Genomic DNA, 19,881 nt, shown 5'->3' with positions numbered 1-19,881 from the left:
CAGAATCACAGCCACTCTGTGACTCTTGAATACCACACATTTTTTTCTTCTCCTTTCCGCGCTTAGTTGACAGCCGCCGTTTACCCCACGTCTCCACTAGACAGAAATGTCTTGCTATTTTGCTGCCAGAAAGAGAAAACGTAACAGAAATGATCAACACCGCTGCTTTCCATGCAAACGGGCCAAGAGGTCTTGTCTTTTTTCGAAATTTTGGAGCAACATTTGAAAAGGGCATACAAGCATTGGTAAACAATAACTTTACACGTCGCTCCTGATCCCCCATCAGCTTATTCACACAAACTAAGACCGTTATCAGATAGAGCAAACATCGATCTTTAGGATAACGGTGTTCATTTGCGTGGGTGGGCTGCTGTTAGGCCATGCGAAGCGTTTTCGAAAAAAAAACACAAGACCTCTTGGGCCCTTTTCAAATGTTGCTCCAGAATTGATCTCATATACTGCCGTGCAGGGGCGTACAATTTCGTTTCAATGATACACTTTCATGCAACATTTGAATGAGTCACTTCAAGTGTTTCATACATTTTTCTAATGACTCGGTCGTTAAAAAAAAACTTTTCCACTCATCGTAGCACTCGGTAGTCTCCCACCCGGTCGCATTGCTTGTGCTTCACCCGTCAGAGCATTAGTGTCTCACTGGTGCGCGCTAGTCTCTCAATGGTTACGGGCGCCGGTTAATTGGATTTAAGTGGTCGAATTTGTTATCCTCTTTCATAAAACATAATTATCATTCTATTGGCGTGCACCACTATTTAAAAATGTGGTTTAAATAGTGTTTTTAGCATGTTGAAGTATTTTAAGGTGAAACGGGACGCCGTGTTATTTTTCCTATCTTGCCTCTCTTTCTAACAATTTGCCTCGCGATTTTGAAGATGGTAATCTCGAGTTCTATCGCACTGAAGATGCTGAAAAACAATCAGCATATGCACTGCAAGTGAGCATACACAGTGATAGATTTTTGTTGCAAAATATGAAGTAGAATCTGAGATTATCATCTTAGTAGCAACAGAGCAATGGCGGATATTTCCCCGACCGTCCCGTCCGCCCTTAATGACTCATAAATGAAACGAAAATCCAAGTGTATCATCCCATGTTTCATACACACTTGTTTCTGTAGCAGCAACGAACGAGTGTGTTGCTGGGTGAGAGATGAAGCATCACAGCAGTCCATTCGCATGGGAAACGATTTGCTACAGTCGTCGTACGTCATGTTTTCCTTTCGAAATTGCACGACCCTGCTGCCGTGAATCGCATATCAGTCCCATCTTTGCTGGATTTCCTATGCAAATGGGACAGATATGCGATTCAGGACAGTATAGGGCACCGCACTGTTTTGATTTTGTATGGGATTTTGACGTTTCTTGGCCTTGTTGTTTACAAAATCTCAATGAGAGCGAAAGAGAAGGAGATAATTTCATGCAGTGCCCTATAGGGCACTGCACTGTTTTGATTTTGTATGGGATTTTGACATTTCCTGGCCTTGTTGTTTACAAAATCTCAATGAGAGCGAAAGAGAGGGAGAGAACTTCGTGCAGAGCCCTATAGTGAAGATGAGCTATCGGTCTCACCGTCATCGTTGTCGTCACCTTCATTCGTGCTCTGTTGGTCTACTTGGTCGGCTTGATTTGTAGGTACGCTATTGTTTTCGCGTTCGATGAGCGCACGCTTACTTCTCGCCACTATTTCGATGAATGTTTCAGGGAGGGGATGGGGACGATTGACTGCTGCACATCGGTGGGAAATCGCCATCGGAGATTTTTTTTTTCGTTTGATTGAGGGGGAGCCGCCACTGTTGCTGCTGCTGTTGTTGTTCTTGTTTCGGGTACGGTTTCTTCCAAGCACCTCTGCTTGGGATGAACCGGCCTGGAGCACCGCCTACAAGTTCGAATTTGGTTCAAGTGCTCCACATAGCAAATCTCGTCGGCTATTGTGAGATATGAATGGATCGGTTTTTTGATCCTCATCAATAGCACTCGAACCCCGTTCGGTATACCGTTTGTTTTGTTTGTTTTGTTTGTATGAAAAACACATCCCCGTACTTCATCATGAAGTTAGCGACGGTGGTGTGGGGGACAGAAGGGGGCAGGTCATGTACTCGTACAGACACCGCTTCGCTGTCCACATACACCAGGATTTTGAACTGCTTGTCCTTCCAAAGAAAAGTCCGTTTGATATTGTGCACTTTTTCATAGCGCAGCGCCGTATCATGGTCTACCATTTCGATGTATACACAGTTACGCGTGTTGTGTAACTGGATACTTTGAACATCCGGAAGATTTAACTTGAGATCATTTTGAAAAAAACTGCTCAACTTTTCGCACGTCGGATCGCCCGGGAACTACACTTAAATCAACGATTAATGTGTTTTTGCGAAAACTACTCATTTTACCGAATCAAAGCACGGGGGATGGTGAAAGCGTCTGGAGGCTACGAGTGCAGACTGTCAACTGGTTGAGGTTGATTTGGATTACCTCCTTTGGGACTTAGTTGCACTCACTTGCTTGAAGGTCGGGTATCTTCGGCCACCAGTAGGATGATAACTGTTCTCTGTGTTTGCGCAGATGAGGCACTTCGGGGGCTTCCTGCAATCCTGAGCTTTGTGGCCTTCCTCACCACACCTTCTGCATAGTTTGCTTCTGTCAGGCCCTTTGCATATTGTGTTTAAGAGGCCCCCGCGGAACCTGTTACAGGTGTTCTGAAGCGGCCACATCAGTTGATACATACTTCGGTCAATTTTTCCTGCCCCATTCTCTCGAAATCATGACGATAGATACGGCACGGCATGTTTTGCTTGCAAACCAGAAATGTCTCCGATGACACCCCCGTGGAACCTGTGCTAGATGGTCCGGGGTGGCCATATTAGTTGATACAGACCTAAGTCTATCGTTTCTGACTCAATCTTTCGAAATTATGAAGTTTGATATGTCGCACGGCATATTTAGGTTGAAAACCAGAAGTGTCCCCAATGAGACCCCGCGGAACCTGTCACGGGGATCCGGATGAGTCTACTTATTCAAATCTGGTTATCGCAGTTGCGTTTCACTGTTTGCAATAAAAATTTTGCTGAAAATCGATGACTCAAACACAATAACACACGAAATAATCTCTTTTAGCTATTTTGGCAACCCCCAGACCCCAGCACAATCCGGAATATCCTCAGAATGGTTGTAGATATTGCATGGCCACTTCAGTATTATAAACTAGCTCCAATTTATGATCGATTGAGGGCGACTTCGAAGAAATCGGATGAAAATTGACGAAATGCTAGCATTTTGAAAATGGGTTGTCGGGGGCGGGTACGTGAAGGTTAATACAGTCGGTGACAATAGTTAGTAATCGAATGCTGTTTTTTTCATACAAAATGCTCTAGTTTGGAACAGTGATCCAATTCAGCTGAATTATTGACCACGATCTACAAATTACGTGAATTTTAGTATGACAGAATTTCATTGTGTTCTGGATTGTGGTCAAAAAGTTTCAGAGGGTGGTTCAAAGACAAAAATAAGTAACCTAACAAAATCGAAAATTTCTAAGGTTATTGACGGTTTCCCCCCTTATCGAACGCGACGATTTGAATCCGTCGCGGATGAAACCGTCGCCAGAGTCGTCGCAGCAATCATCAGGCGGGAGTCTGACGTTTCTCCGATCTCACTAACACTAACAGCAGCAGAGGTGGTGCATGGTTCATTGCAATGATTCAGAAATGCCGACTGGAAGTTGGCAGCACGTATCGTTATGAAAGCAACATACTATACTTACTTTTGTCTTCATATAACCTTCTGAAATTTTTTTGCTCCCCGTCGGAATGGAATGAAATCCCGTCAAACTAAAACTCACGTATGTGTAGATCGTGGTCAAAAATTCAGCTAAATTGGATCACTGTAAGCTGAGATACAAGGTTCCAAACTAGAGCATATTGTATGGAAAAACAGCATTCGTTTACTAACTTTTGTCACACTTACAGTTGTAAGAAGGATTCTGTTCACCATAGGTGGGTTAAATTGGGGTTTTGTAGGTAGAGTGACTAGGTGGAGCTGCAGGACAGCTAATAGCAAAGCCTGGACCCTTTCCCAAATTTCCCCTTACTAGGCTAGGACCAATACTAACGATGGACTATACGATGTCGTCAACTTCAGCAAAGTGTGTAGTAATTAGTATTGGGTCGTAGTAGTTTTTTTTTTAAATACTGGGTTTTAACCTGGAGTTTAAAAACACTTCCATGTGTCTCGGTCACCTAAAACCCCAGCTTGTGACATTTCCCAAAAGTGAAATGTAAATCCGGATTTTTCGTAGGTACACTTACCAGTTCCACCAGACGACACATCACTGCTCCAGGCCTCGGGCAGCAAATGCAGAAACACATCCCCCAGCAGACCACCGACGGCGAAGCTTAGCAGAACTTTGAGTGTCTTCGATTCGGCGGCTGAAATGAAAGGCAATCAGATCAGAAATCAGATTAAAGTCGGTAGCGAGGCGAAGCAATATATTTTCTATGATTGGTGGTGTTGATGATGATGCAGATGATGACACTCCGATCGGATGAATTAGGTGGCCAGCTACTGGTTGGTAATAACGGTAATAAATTTGGCACCAAGAGACAATTTCATGGCACCACCGGCAATTAGAGTCGAACTGCAGACCGTTCTTGTGCTCACGTATGATGCGATAACGATCAATCGTGATTCGAGGGCGGGTGAGGATGATTCCTTTTGACGATACCTACTTAACGGAACTTCGGTTGCGCTAGTAGCGAAAGGTTAGTGACACAACACAGCTGGTTTGCGTTGCTGGCCAAGTGCACTTGAAAGAAATGTATGGATTATATGTAGATACTAGTAAAGACAATTTATTGCCGTAGTAGATTGGAAGGGTATAATAACAAATACCCCACTGACAGTGTTGTCTGCTAAATATGGCTCGTTCTTGAAAACATCGTACGAAGCCGGTTTTAAACACTGACTGTTCGTGGAAAATTTTATTGTCATAAATTGTCTGATCAGTATCTTGGATCCATATAGACCCAAGATAGACCACACATTTCGATGATTTCGCACCCACTTTTATATCTCATCATTCTGATTGTTTTATTGCATTATTTGTATTGCAGACAACACTCAAATATCCTGAACAGATTAAATTAAAAAAAAAGTGTACCTAGCAGAATGTATTATTCTGCAAGCTGTCTACAAACGATTCTGTTCGGGCTCGAAAGAAGTTGATCATCAATATTAATTTCTATTCCCGATCAGCCCAGATAGCCGTGTAGTGTCGGTATCATTTCCGTCAACTAGCTATTTTTTTTCTTTATTATAGTGTTTTTTAACTTACACTAGTTCATTGTCAAGTTATGGGTCTCCAGAAGAGTGCGCCAACAAGTAAAGGGTGATCTTTAAGGAATACCTTCCTAGCCCAACAAAGAGGTGTCGCCGATAACATTTGGAGGGAAAGCACTAGGACATTTTCCAATTTGTTATTCTATATACAGTGACGGTCATGATATCCCAAGCAACCAAAAGTTTGGATAAAACAGCATGTTTGGGCTTAATCAGCAATTCGAAGGAAGATGAATAGCGTTCTATACAGCTCACTTTTTAAGTAGTTAACCGAACTTCAGTTCATAAAAAGTACACTTGTGCCGCTTAAAGGAACGCTATTCAGCTTAAAAATAAGCTTCCGTAAAATGAAAAAAGGCGCTTAGTCCTCAAAAGTAATTTTTGATTGAGAGACATTAGCATGTGTGGAATCCTTATTGACTAGTATCTTGAAATACATTGTTGATGTTTTTTACTTACTGAGACTTGAACTCGGGTTCTCCTCGTTGAAAGCCGACGCCTTACCGCTACTCCATATTTGGATTGTTAAGCACTAAGGGATTTTACTCAATGTGCTGATATCATTTATTAGTGCTCAATCAGGTTCGCGTGTGAACTTTCTCTGAACTTGAAATACTCTGCGAGACAAACTTTTTCAAGCCGAAAGTTCGGAAGAAGTTTACGTGGAACTTTTTGTGAACTTACACAGTTTGACATTTTCAGTTTGTTTTGGTCCACAGTTTAGGCAAGTGCAAAGCAATAAATTAGTGCCAGTGTCGGTAATTCTGAAAAGATTATAGGTTTCCAGTGACTACGAACACCGGTGCGCTGGCGCAACAAGTGAGACGGGATGGAAAACATCAGGCAAAACTGGAAGACTTTCGCCGTAGCCGAACAAAACTCCGGCGGAACACTGGGTGGAGCAGTTGCTCGCTGAGAGGACAGCCTTTGAGCCACACAATACGGATTCTTTGCGTGGATTTCAAGTAAGTACGTTGAAATATAATAGTGAAACAAAGTGTACTTGTGAAATTACCACAAGCTGTGGCTGCTGAGCTCGATTGCCGAGTGATTTAATTGAATGTGAACTTCTCCCGAGCTACGCTGTCTCCGAAGTTCATGTGAAGTTCACTTTTGGTACGGGTAATATTTATCAGAACTTTGAGTAGTAAGTTCAAAAAAAGTTCAAAACAAGTTCGGAGCGGAACATTTCAAGTTGTTGGTATATGTCCATTTGAACTGTATTTAAACTTTAGTGGCACGCAAACGTTCATCATGAGTTCGGTTAAAATTTGATTGAACTCTGCCCTAAAGTTCAAAGTAAGTTTTTTTCTGAACCTTTTTAGACTTCAATGTTGTTTTAAAGAGAAGTCAAAAGCTTGTATATGTACAGTCGACTCTCCACATGTCGATGTTCTACATCTCGATATCTCTCCCTATCTCGATGGTTTGGTCGGTCCCTTCAATCTGCATACATTCTACCTTTCCACATGTCGATATCTCCTTATCTCGATATCTCTTTATCTCGATGGGATCTCGTTCGTTTTTGTTGTGGATTTTCTCTCCATATGTCGATATGCTCGTTTTTACAGGTTGCTAGATCTCGATTCTTAGGTGCAAAACATGCTGAGAAGGCGAAGTGACATCTGTTTGTTGACGGTTTTTCCTAGTTACGGTTGATTTTTCAATCTAGTGTGCGTTACTAGTTGGTTCTTGAGCTCGATCTCTCCCTATCTCGATGGTCCCTTCAATATCGAGATGTAGAGAGTCAACTGTACTTCCAAGTTCACAAACAATACACTTATAACTTTTTGGAGAATCAAGTTCAACGAAACCGAAATTGAACCAAATTTGAACTTCTGAGTTCGTTCTTGGTTGCTTGGGATGGCACTTGTAACTACATCCCGTATAGAAAAGCCATATTTTTTACATCACCGAACGAAACGCTTACGTTGTAGTGAACCAGCAAGGCGATCAGCGGTTGTGTTGCCGGGAATACCGCAGTGCCCAGGGATCCATGTTAAGGTGGTATCGGACGGAGTGCCGATGAACATACCTTGAATCCAAGAATGCGTAGGCTTTTCCGACTGCTAAGCGGGCACGCTTGCTGACGACTCAGCATAGGATAATCGGGTCGGCTGGAGTGGAAGGGAGGAGTCCAGATATGATGCGGATGTATGCATGGTACACGGGTGCGAGGGTTGTTATTAGGCGGTCCTTGGCAGGACTCGTAAGTTCAAGGCCGTATGTTGACCGACCATCGATAATCACATGCGACAACTAGCTAAGATTGCCTGATCCGGTGGTAAAAGTTCACCAAACAGGCAACCCCTAATTCATGGTGTCAAGCGGCTTAATGCGTACCGTGACTAGGAATGAATGGTTAAGGGGGTCTAATAAAACCCTAGCCGCTTATAGGAATGCAAGTAGTTTTTTTACTACATTAGGAAAAGTTATCGACAAAGATCATATAAAGAACAAGTTGCTAAGCTTAAGAGATTGGAATGCGCAAATCGGTTTAAAAGTGCTAGAAGAGAGAGATTATAAGTATGTTGGTAACAGGCTAGGTTTTGTGAACTGTAATGAGAATGGCGAAGAGTTTAGATTATCAAAAACTTTTCTTCCAAAATAGGAAACAATACGGAAGTAACTTGGAAAAGTGGCGACAGGAAAAGTCAAATTGATCATGTTGTTAAATCTTTATGTAGCAATGTAAGAATTAGATTCATTAAACGTTTCTGGATAAGGCGATAAGCACTGGCCATCTACTCATATTGACGGACGTGAAATTTAAGGAAATAAGAAAGAAAGAAAGAAATAAAGAAAGGAATAGATTACAAGCTTTTAGACGCAAAAGCTCTTAAATATGAAGTAGTACGAAAAAAGTATCAAACTTGGAAAGTTTGAACACTGCATGAAATTGGATTTGGACCACTGTTATGATTCCTTGACGAATAAAATGAAAGCAGCAGCGGCCCAAGCATTGAGAACTTCAAAAGAACCATTGACGCCGAATAGGAAGAACGCATTAAACCACGGGGCTGCTACGGTGATCTGATTTTGTTGCCGCTTAGAATGCGCAACCAGAGCTCACTAATACCAACATTCACTCAATACAGCAGCGGGAGAAAATAAGGAAAAACGCACTTTGGCGAACAAAGTTTGCGAAAAGAGGTGTTGTGTGTCTTTTCACAAGCAATTCCCACTCTCTATAGGAACTTTACCTAAACATCGTCACTCTGAAATTGAAAAGCAACAATTTATGCCGCTTTTTCATGATCAACACTTTTATGAGATCTAATGTGATGTAAGCGTTTTGCACCGATATCCCTCATAAAAAGGTAAACATTCCAATTTCACGACTGTGTTGGTGTTGGTGTGCTGGTGGTGGCTGGAGCATAAATTTATGCTCCACGTAAGGAGGCACAATCCAACCTGTCAAACTCCATAGTGGAAAAATAGGTTGCCGTCCCCTTGCATTAAACCGACTTAATAAAGCATTGACATCACATAGGAAAAGACCGCTCATGTTGACATATAAATGGAAAGTGGCGAACAGAAAAGAGGATTATCCAAAAGCTGTGAAACAACATGAAGAAAAAGTTATAAAAAGGTTTTATCAAAATCTCAATGACTTCGATATTGTAGTAAGAAATAGGAAATCGTATGCTTTTTTGAGGAAATATGTTAAGACGAAGTCAAACAGGAAGGTGCAAGTGACAACGAAAATATGGAATGACATTAAAAAGAAGTACTGAACCGGAAATCTAACTGATAGAAAATCAGGACTTTTGCCCAATTACAGAACCGCCGACAGAAGATGAAATGAAACGTATAGTTCAAGGGTCTTGCAATGAGAAGTCATCAGGAGCAGACGGAATCAGAATAGAACATTTGAAATATGCAGATGATGAAACGTTTATAAATCTGGTACATATATGGAGACGAATTTGGATGGAAAACAGAATGCCGAAAGAAATGACAAATTCAATACAAGTACCAATTCCGAAAGTGAGCAAACCTAAATCAGCGGAAGATTTCAGGAGGATAAGTCTTTGTAACCTAGTGTACAAACCGTACGCAAAATGGATTATAAATAGGCTGAAAGAGTTTACAGGGAATCCGGAGTTACATCAGGCTGCATACACAGAAGGGAGATCAACATATGATCAAGTATTTATTGCGAGAAGAGTAATGGACGAGTACTGGGATGCCGGTAAGACTTTATTTGTGGCACCAATGTGTAAGAGTGCTTTTGATAATGTATGTTTGGTTAAATTGAAGGACATTTTATTGGATCTTGAAGTACCGACTCATTTAATAGATAGGTTCATCCTTTGTATAAAAGAGGATAGAGCCAAGGTCAAGTGGGAAGGACAATTTTCGGAGACAGTAAAGCGGGGAAGAGGCATAAAGTAAGGGTGTCCTCTATCGTCGTTCCTCTTCAACTTGGTCATACAAAGCGAAAAAAAAATAGCAGAAAGGGTCCCGAATCTAAACTTATGGAAATAGGAGTGTTCCTGATACCACTAATTTTCGCTTTCGCAGATGATATTCTTACAATGGCGGAGGATCAAGACGAGTTGGAGAAAATCATGGCAGCATTAGAAGAATGTTTAAAAGAGTATGGTTTAGAGATAAACTGTAAGAAAAGTCAGATTATTAAAAGAATACCGAATGCTACCAAACTACCGCCAGACAAAACTCTGCTGAATGGTAAGCAGTATGAGACATGTAGCTCGTTGAAGTACTTAGGATTAATTTTGACTCGCGGTGTTTTTTTTATTCCTGTTCGGGTTTGTCACTGCGACCAGTTTTTAGATCTATTGTGACATTACCCGTATCCTTAGTGTAGTGCATGTCGCATTACTCAATTGCCATTGATGGGCAATAAAGTATCGATTTTGATACAGTTTTTGTTTTGTTTTCTTAGAAAACAAAACAAGAGTACTGATATTGGCCATGCATCGGAAACCTAGCATCACCCTTGTTTTACTGCTAAATTCTCCCCAGTAGGAAGTTTCGGACCCGGGTTTTAACATTAGCAGCAATATCATTCCTATAATGGAACATGTGTTCAGTAATAAGGATTCTAGTATGTTCCTTGCGTACTAGCACTTTCCAGTTTTCGAAGAGTTAGTACATACATGGATCCCTAACCCAATTTTATTTCCTTTGCATTGAGTTTAGCCGCAGATGGTGAGGTTTTTAACTATATGCAAAGTAAAGTTGGTAAACTCAGTTTTATTCAAAAACTGGAAGTCTCCAAAACACCAGTAGTAAGAACTAAAAATCCTTCAAACCTTCATGGGATATTGAAAAACTTGTTTATAAAACGGTTATATCTCCTGCAATGCTATATGGAACTAAGGTATCCACGCTTACAAAACGTAGCAGACAGCAATTGGCGAAATACGAAAAACTTATACTGAAAGACATATGGAATAACTGTAGAGCAGTGAATAGGAAATTTAATGTCAGAAAATAGTTGGAAGGAAAGACACTAAACAGAAGAGTTAGAGTTGCTAGAATCAGCTACTATGGGCATATCATTAGAAGACCAAGAATGCATCCATTGAAATATGCATTAAAATACAAATTTAATTTCAAAAAGGAAGGAAGACCGAGTTTCACATGGAAGGATTCACTGCAGCAAGATTTTGCAAGATACGGAGGAATAACAAACCATTACTGGAAAGAACTGGCAAAGCATAAAGAGAAACTGAAAAAGGAAGCAGAAGAAATTTATCAAGAGAAAGACAGTGAAATTTCGAATGGAGAGGAAAGTGAATAAAAAATGGAATATGAAAGATTTTTTTTATTAAGTAATGGGAAGTTACAAATAAAATATGTCCGATCAACAAATAGGGTTAATTTTTATGTCCGATCAACAAATAGGGTAATTTTCCAATTGTTGCACGGGTAAAAACTCGCCTATTGTTGCACACTCCATGTTATTCTTATGAGGTGTACAACAATTGGCGAATTTTTAGCCGTGCAACAATTTCATTTCATTTTCATTTTGCAGCAGTTGGTGGGGCAATAAGAGCGCCAGGGATGGGAACACTCACTTGCGAAGAGTTACACTCACTTGCTGTTTTGTCAGCTCAGAAGCGTGCTATCTAGAAACGATGTATGGACGACTTCTGGCTTGTGGTTTTGTCTAAAAGTTTGTCGAATAGAGTACGGGTCGCAAACCTATACCTAAGTCGTGACAGAGCTGCGAATGCGACTCTCCACGAGGTGAGTGTAATTTACATTCACCTCGTGGAGAGTTGCCTTCGCAGCTCCCTCACGCCTTCGATAAGCGTGTGCGACCCATACTTTGTTCGGCAAACTTTTAGACAAAACCACAAGCCAAAAGTCGTCCATACATCGTTTCTTGATAGCACGCTTCTGAGCTGAGAAAACAGCAAGTGAGTGTAACTCTTCGCAAGTGAGTGTTCCCATCCCTGAAGAGCGCAAGTCAATCCAATGCCGAAGATCAAGGAGGGGTAATGGCCGTAATAGTCCGTGCGGACCACATGAACACCATCGGAAGGGTAATGGTATAGGTTGGGGAAAGGTATTGGACTAGACTTGAGACGCAATAATGCAAATACGATAGAAAGTGTGAAATTGGTTTCTGTAGTAAGGTTCATGTTGTATGTTAGGTCCTTGTCAGTTTGTCAGTTAGTTGCCTTAGATTCCCAAACTTAAGTAGCGTTACTGTTCTGCTCCATATCAAATATGTAGTCTCTACTCTATTGAAGTGTTATATTAAGTTGTTATGTTCATTATGTTAGTAATTGCTGGACATAATGTTTTTGCGTCATTTATTGCAGAATATTATTTAAGATAAGTAGTAATTTTCGTCCAAAATGTCCAGACTAATTGGTCTCATTGATAACGCATTAATCATTTACACCTAACAGGATTCACTCCTAGATCCTGGCAATATACGGCTAAATCTTCGAATTGTTCTGTCAGTCCTACTAGTTTTTATTGTAGAAAACTTTTCATATAATACACATTTAAAAACGTTAAATTATCTTCCTTGTCATATATAAGTAATGTTGTCCAGCTTAGTCAAAGAAGTAGGTAATTAGTTTTCGTCGAGTCGAGACGCATTGACGTCAACAAAGCATTTTAAGTTATTGATCACGCGTTAGCTTCGGAACTAAAGCAAAATTAAGTGTTGCAACTCGCGCCGGGAGTTAGTATGGACTTGAAAATATCAATGCTATTCGGCTGCAAAATTCGACGAGATAAAAAAGTTCCACAAATTTGCAAAAAAAGAGAATTAGAGCTTTTGAAAAGAAGAAAACTACTTGAAAACTAGTTATTCGTTCGTAACGTTAGTTATTCGCGTAACGTTAGTTAAATTTTCATTTACAATGCGAAAAACCGAAGTACAATTTCCCATCCACTTAGTTTTCTGATAAATTCTTGTTTCCCGCCGTATGTTAGTTATTTACCTTTGCACGCTTAGAATTCAGGTTCCATGGAGAGTATTTTACATATGTTTACTTACATATGTCGATGATACTTCTTCCATAGATTGTGTTTGTTAGCTTCTGGTTGTCTTTCGAAGATCATCCATATGTTAATCTGAAAAAGCATGTGCTCGTGCACCGTTCATGTTCCGCAAGGATCCGAACCATGCAACAAAGAAGAAAAAATTGATTAGTGATTTTTATGTGTATAGTGTTTGTGTTACGAATAATAGCAGTAATTGTTTTAGTATTAGTGTGTATGTGATCAAACAGGAAAAAAAATCGTCACGAATATCATTTGATCATGATGCCGAACCATATGGGCAGTGGCAACCATCTCGGACATCCCCCTGTCACAATCCAATCAACATCGAACCAACTGACTCAAATTCCCGTGCTTGGGTAGATAATGCAAATATCTCACCGCGCAAAAAAAATACGGTCAACCAGTCCAACCGGCCGAGCAACAGCAGAAAAATGCCCAAAATAGAGGCCCCTCCCTAATGGTCCAACTACCCTATACATATCGACTAATTATTTCCTCAATGTGGTCCACGTCGTCTCGCAGTCATGTGTAGCTATACTTTTTCTTAAACTTTATAGCTAAATATTGAAACTAATACAGTAATGAAAATAATGTTTAGAGTTGAAATGAGGACAAATCTGTAATACAATTGATTTAATAATTATTTTTTTTTAACATTCATTCGCTTTATTAAATTCAATTTTGACTGCGAGACGATGGAAGGTGATTCACACAAGAACGCTTATCGGATGGCACTTTATCCGATGAAGTCAATCGAAGTATGATTCCCCTTCCTTTGCTTAAATCCGCCACCCAAAGCACGCACCCAGTAGGCCATTGAGGAAGCCGTTGGCTATTAGATCGAATTATCCAGGGACATAAGTGGCTTTGATGGTCACTCCTGTCGCACCCATTAATCTAATGTTGTTATATCAGAAAAAATACAATAAAGTAATAAATAAATATGTTTTACCAAAACACTAGCAACAATTGAAACAAGAGGGCCCTCAGAAGACACTCTTCCGTAGACAATATTGATCCAAAGCCCAGGGTTATTGACAATCTTTGAGTCGGCTTGAATTTAAAAAAATCTGTCGGCCAGGGGGGGGGGGGCATGGCCCCCTGCCCTTCTCTGGCTACGCCCTTGACTGAAACAATTGGCTTCTTTAGCAGTGTTGAGATAATCATATATTCTGAATCTGCATGCCAAACTGAGCCGAAATCTAAATTTTCATAAATTTTGGTGCCCGGGAACCTATTTAAAAATCAATTTGAATTTTGTATGGGAGCGATTGGTTGAATCACCCCTCGTCGCATTTTGTACTGGGCAGAGCTGTCAAGCAGTTGCTCAGCTGTCAAAAGGTGATTTCAAAAAATCTCTTTGAAATTGATTTTAGGTACCAAAATAAAGTTCTAAAAATCTGAAAAAAATCATAGTAGCTCAGAAAAAGGTGCTCTTTCGTATAAATACAAAAAATCATTACATTTTTCGAAATTTAAAAACCCAATTGCGGGGGGCCCCACCTACAGGTTGATCATAGTACTCTTTAGCTAAACCAATGAACCATAGTGGAAGCTGTGCCAAAAAGTCACACCAAAACATAAATGCTGAACTTCGGACTATCGAGGCACACGCCTAACAAACAAAACATCACCAAAAGGGGTCTAGGTGGTCAACCGGGGCCTTAAAAATCCTGTAGGGCTAACCATCTGATGGCGGCCCCGTGGTTAATCGAGCTTAAAGCAGCCTGCACACCACGTTAAATGCAAACTCCTGCCTGATAGATGGTATCGATGCCGAACCCGTGGTCCTTCAGTAGATCGGCGAGTATGCGCGTGCTCTCTATGAAGTTGAAGAATCGACAGTTCCACGTACTGAGTTTCCAATCGCAAGTAATGTTTGTTCGCTGGAGTCGTTGCCGTTGGTCTCGGTTCGTATTATGTATTCTGTTGCTGATTTTCCGTTGCAATTTCCCTTACAATTGGCTCGCAGTGGATAAACGTTGTTAAGGAGACTGAAGCCCTTTCTATCCCCGCGATTATCTTAGAAAGGAAATCAAGCCTAACTTCATCAAACACTATTTGTGAAAAAAAAATCCCGAATTTCTCACGTTTCTGAAATGCTCAATGTATGAGTTGCTATGAGAATAGCCAGCTTTCTCTTCGATTTTGTCCGTTCGTGGGTTTTGTTTGATACGGTGTTTGGTAAAGTAAGGTTTGAAATAAGTGGGATAGTGTACGATCTATTTAGTAGTTTAATTGTTAAAGTTATCTGACAGGTTCAAAAAAATAAGGAAACTACATTTTAAGCATCCTTTTGTGTAATAATAAAACAGCAGACAAAATTGGATTCGATGAAAGGGGGTTAAAGCACGAACAAAATGATATCACCATGAAAGGCTTTCTCGAACTTGACCATCACAAAGAATGTCAGTCAGTCTTATCGGAAACGCAAAACATCGGACGCGTTTTGTATCCGTCTGCAAATACAACACCCCATGTCGACACCCCACACACAACACATGTTCGCACTTGTAGTTAGTATCGTCGGCAGTAACGATCGCCCACTCAGTTGGCACGCAGTTCGCCTCCCTCCACCAATATATCTATCGCACTCGATCGAAAACCCAAATTCGTTCCCAGAAAATGCAATCAAAGCAATTTTTACTTACGGTCCTTAAACTCCTTATCGGCTCCTTCGGTGCCCACGGGGATCACCGCCAGCGGTAGGATCCCACTCAGCCCAATCAGGGCCGACCCGAGCAGCGAGAAAACCCACGGGGTGTACTCCATCGATTTGAAGTACGCCGGCACATAGTTCTCCATCACCTCCCGGTATATGTAGACGAACGTTTCGTCCATGAAGGCCGTCGAGAGGTTCATTCCTTTCGATTATTATCGCGTTCTTCTGGGACCGCTTGGAGATCTTCTCGGAACTACGCGGTGTCCGTCTGGGTTGCGATGCGATCGTCTCAATGCACCCACCACAAATTCTTACACAATGCGCGTTGATTAGCGCTTTCTAGAGTCTGGCAATTCACACGACGGATGATTTAGCGACACACATATTTTTGCGCGAGTTGTATTGTTGGTTCGAGTAGCAGCAACACGTCGTCGTCGTCGTTTTTCGCGCTTTGTCGCCACGTGGGTGTTTTCTGGAACGAATCGAGATCGAAAGGACTGTTTAGAGAAAAATAAATGAATTTTCAAAAGAACTTCGAAGACGAAAGACGACCGTCGCAACCGGAAAGTGAGACTAAACTGAGCCAGAAATGTTTTCAAAATGTGCGCAGCTCAGCTCAGCTGCGACTTGGGTTTGATTAAGCTATAGTATAAGCGGAACACTCTCGGAGCGGAATGTTTTATCTGTAACAGCGTTGCAGAGAGGTAATACATGTAGAGTAGATAGGGCTGTTTTAGTCATAACAGCTGATGGGTAATGTACGAATAGCAGAGAGAACGCTACAATCGATTCCTGCTTGAGTTGGGTTGGAAAGTGTTTCCTCGTGTTGGTATGTAATCATTTTGTTTTCAATCGAAGGAAGTACGAGATATCTATAACACTAGTTTACAGCATTTTTGAACTCGGTAAGCTGATGATCATTTTTGGTGTAGAATCATGCCCTGAGTTTGAAAACGCGAAAGAAAAAAATTACAGTAGAGCGGAAATTTTTTCGACTTTCCATACAAGGTTGATGATTTGAAATCGATTTTTGTTCTATTTTTAAGCAAAGTCGCTCACTTCAAACATCTCATTCTCCGTAACCAATGATCCGATTGAGCTGAAATTTTTACTGTAACTCGCCTGCATATGATATGTCAAATAAACGTCGAGAAAGTATTTTTAAGTTGGTTCTTTCTTATTAAAAAAATACATTTCTTCAAAAAATTTTGGGAATTTTGCTAAAATTTAAGAAGATCGTCCCTAAAAATCGTCAATATCTTGAATTTCATCAATCTGACGCAAAACCTGTATTCAGATGATCGAATGGTATTGTATTCAGCTTTCAATTTATGGAAAAAGATTTAAAATTGGTTGAACAAAACGCATTATACTTGAATATTAGTAAATTACATATTTTAAAAAGTTGTAAAACTCGATACTGAGCTAAAACTCAAAAACTGTTCTACTTTAAATTTTTTGAAGGTCGGTTTCGAAATCAGCACTAAATTGTGCTTCAAAAATTTTGGTCGTTGACAGAAGTTCACGACTTTCATTTTATTTTGTAAACTTGTGTAATGAATCAAATAGGGTAGTGGTACCAATAATTGTGAACATTTTATACGTTACGCTCAGTGTGAACCAGAACATATGCTGCGCATTCGGTGTAAGATTTTGTCGGTCTTTATTTTATCATTAGGGCCTGTCTATAAACTACGTAGACTTTTAGGGGGGGGGGGGGGGGGTTTGGCCAAAGTCTACGGTTCATACAAATTTTGAAAATTTTGTATGGACAAAAGTCTACAAGGGGAGAGGGGGGTTTCTGAGATGGCCAGAAATAAGTCTACGTAGTTTGTGGACAGCGCCTTAGTGTGGTTGCAGCTATTGAAAGCATTGAGCATGTTGTAAACTTCTCCTTGCTTGAATAGAACTATCAAAATTCCACATAGAGTCAACAAATGAAGCCTGACCCGAGATGAACCAGCCCTGGGCTGAAAATCTCGTTAATAAAGATAATAAAAAATAATAAAATGAAGCCTGATGTTGGCTTATCATCCTCAATATGCATCTCTAAGGCCCAATATTTAAAAAGTCTATAATGGTATCGGCCACATCCTTACGATTAGTAAGGGAAATAAAGATAGTACGTTGCTAATAGGGGCTAAGTATACTTCTGAGCCTCCACAGTTGTCGCAGGAAGAAATTTGGAAAGGGATATAAAGTTACACGATCTGTATTCACCTCGGCAAATGACTGTTTAAGAAGTGTAAGGCTCTAAAACCAAGTAATGTGGAGAATAAGTCTGGAGTCTAAAAATGACGACCAGACTATCCAAGATGGCGGCACAACATTCAAGATGGCAGCTGTGTCAAGGTATTTTATGCTCGGAAACTATGCAGTTTGGGTATATGTATTTGATATAAAGAAGATGTCTGTAGTCCAAAAATCTTAACTAGAATATTCAAGGTGGCGCCTCAAAATCCTAAATAGCAGCCCACAATTCGAGATGGCAGCTGTTTAAAAGAGTTTAAGGCTCTAAAACCATGCAGTATGAGTATATTTGGCGTAGAGAAGATGTCCGAGGTCCAAATATGGCGACCAAAATATCTAAGATGGCGGATAAAACGTAAAACCAACCAAAAAAATGTTATTCAATAAAATGTGACTATAAAACTTTTGAAATGATGTTTCTCTTTGCTTTATGGGAATACTGCGCGCGGTAAATTTGGCAATGCAAATGTCAAAACGGAAACGTGATGGCATGCAGCTAAAGCGAAGACAGCGGCTCTAATTGTTGACTTCCGCTTGAACCATCTTATTTAGGCACTGTGACTATGTGAACGGTCCCATGCTGCTGAGCTAATAGGTATCCTGGAGTCATGGTTCATCCGTTCAGACGCTGGGCATTTTGAGCAGTTTGTAAGCATCAGTTGGTCTCAACTCTTACAGTTACAAATGCCGGTTCAGAGGCACGACCACGTCTAATTACGTGGGTAGGACAAATTCTCGGGGACAAATGTATGGAGTCATTGAAACTTTCTTGTAGCAATTTGTGAGCTACCTTCAAGTGTTCCAAATTTAATAATAACCTTTCTCGTTATATGTTCTAGGATTGATCCTAGAACAAATAAGTAACATGTTAAACTTTATTGAGAATCTCATGACATCTCTGGAGATATTTTATTCCATTTGGGAGTTCGACTAAAATGTCCAGAAAAGATATCTGATGAATGCTCCGAGAAGCTTGTATTTCTAGGAGGCAAAAGAAAAGGAAAAAAAGAAAAAGATGAAATTCTTGGAGCAATGATCATTGAAATACCCTATTCACATTTTCAATTTAGTATACTTTAGCCAATAGTGGACCCTTAACCTGTAGTGGACCCCTAGCAATAATTCTCAAATTTCTCACTCAAATCTGCTTCTACAGGTAAACTTCCACCGGTAGATCATGGCTCATGTTCCTAGACAGCAGTTCCATGTGGTAACAATGCGCAAACATTGGTAAAGACAACTCAATTAGGATATCATAATGCTTTTACGATCATAGCAAATTTCAGCAACTAAGGGGTCCACTATTGGTCAAATACCCTATAAGCTATTTGCTAGACAAAATCCTTAAAAAACATCTTTGCTGATATCTATGGGACAGCTTATTTCCAACAGCATTAACTTGATAAATGTCTACAGTAATCATTGGAGAATTCATTTAAAAATGATTAATCCTCAGTTCTCAGAAGCCCTTGAAGTTTTTTTTAAAAATCTTTTGATGAAACTTTTGACAGTTTTTTTTTTAATCCAAACTGAATTTCCTGTCTTCTTCTTGGTTTCTTGATAGTTTTTTTTTGACTTTTTGGAGTATCCAGAAGAAATCATTAGAAAATCCCAGCAAACATGTTATTCAAAAAAAAATGATGAAAGCCGCGGAGGGACTTCTACATGAATACTATATCTCAATAGAATTCACTGCGCTAATCCTGGATAAATATTTCATAAAATTCATCTAAAAAGTTTCGCAATTCAGTTTTTTTGATTAAATAATTCTTTATTGAATAATTCGAGTAATGCTTTCTACAAGCATTGAACTCTATGAAGGATTCAATATGAAAAAGTTATCCAAGTTCAAATAGAGGCGCAGCCGAAATTTTTCCTATGATGATTTTTTTTCTGTTCGGGTGAGCCACTGCGACCAGTATTTAGATCTTTTGAGGCATTACCCGTATCCTTAGTATTTAGTGCATGTCGTACTACTGCATTGTCATTGAGAGGCAATGAAGCATCGATTTCTGTACAGTTCCTGTTTTGTTATCCCAGAGGTGCAAGAAATCGATTGCGATGAAAAGGTACCGTTATCATAGAGATTTAAATCCCAGTGAAAGAGCGCCCCTAATC

At 40.2% G+C, this 19,881-nt stretch overlaps 1 protein-coding gene across 2 annotated transcripts in view; it reads right to left on the bottom strand.

The window, feature by feature from the left end:
• Positions 1–19,881, bottom strand: part of LOC115259484 (zinc transporter ZIP13 homolog) — a 64,615-nt gene that overhangs the window by 7,870 nt on the left and 36,864 nt on the right. The window contains exons 2-3 of one of the 2 annotated variants that reach the window (XM_029860083.2): positions 15,503–15,985; positions 4,322–4,441 (exon numbers count right to left, since the gene is read on the bottom strand). In XM_029860083.2, coding sequence (XP_029715943.1) covers positions 4,322–4,441; positions 15,503–15,713 — 331 coding nt within the window. In that variant the 5' untranslated portion in view covers positions 15,714–15,985. Of the gene's footprint in view, positions 1–4,321; positions 4,442–15,502; positions 16,100–19,881 lie in introns of those variants that run through there. The other variant, XM_029860084.2, reaches the window with a different exon arrangement.

Source organism: Aedes albopictus, chromosome 1, assembly GCF_035046485.1.
Source record: "Aedes albopictus strain Foshan chromosome 1, AalbF5, whole genome shotgun sequence".
In the NCBI taxonomy this organism is placed as follows: domain Eukaryota; kingdom Metazoa; phylum Arthropoda; class Insecta; order Diptera; family Culicidae; genus Aedes; species Aedes albopictus.
The sequence above is the reverse complement of the archived record's forward strand: the minus strand, read 5'-3'. Positions and strand labels throughout refer to the sequence as shown.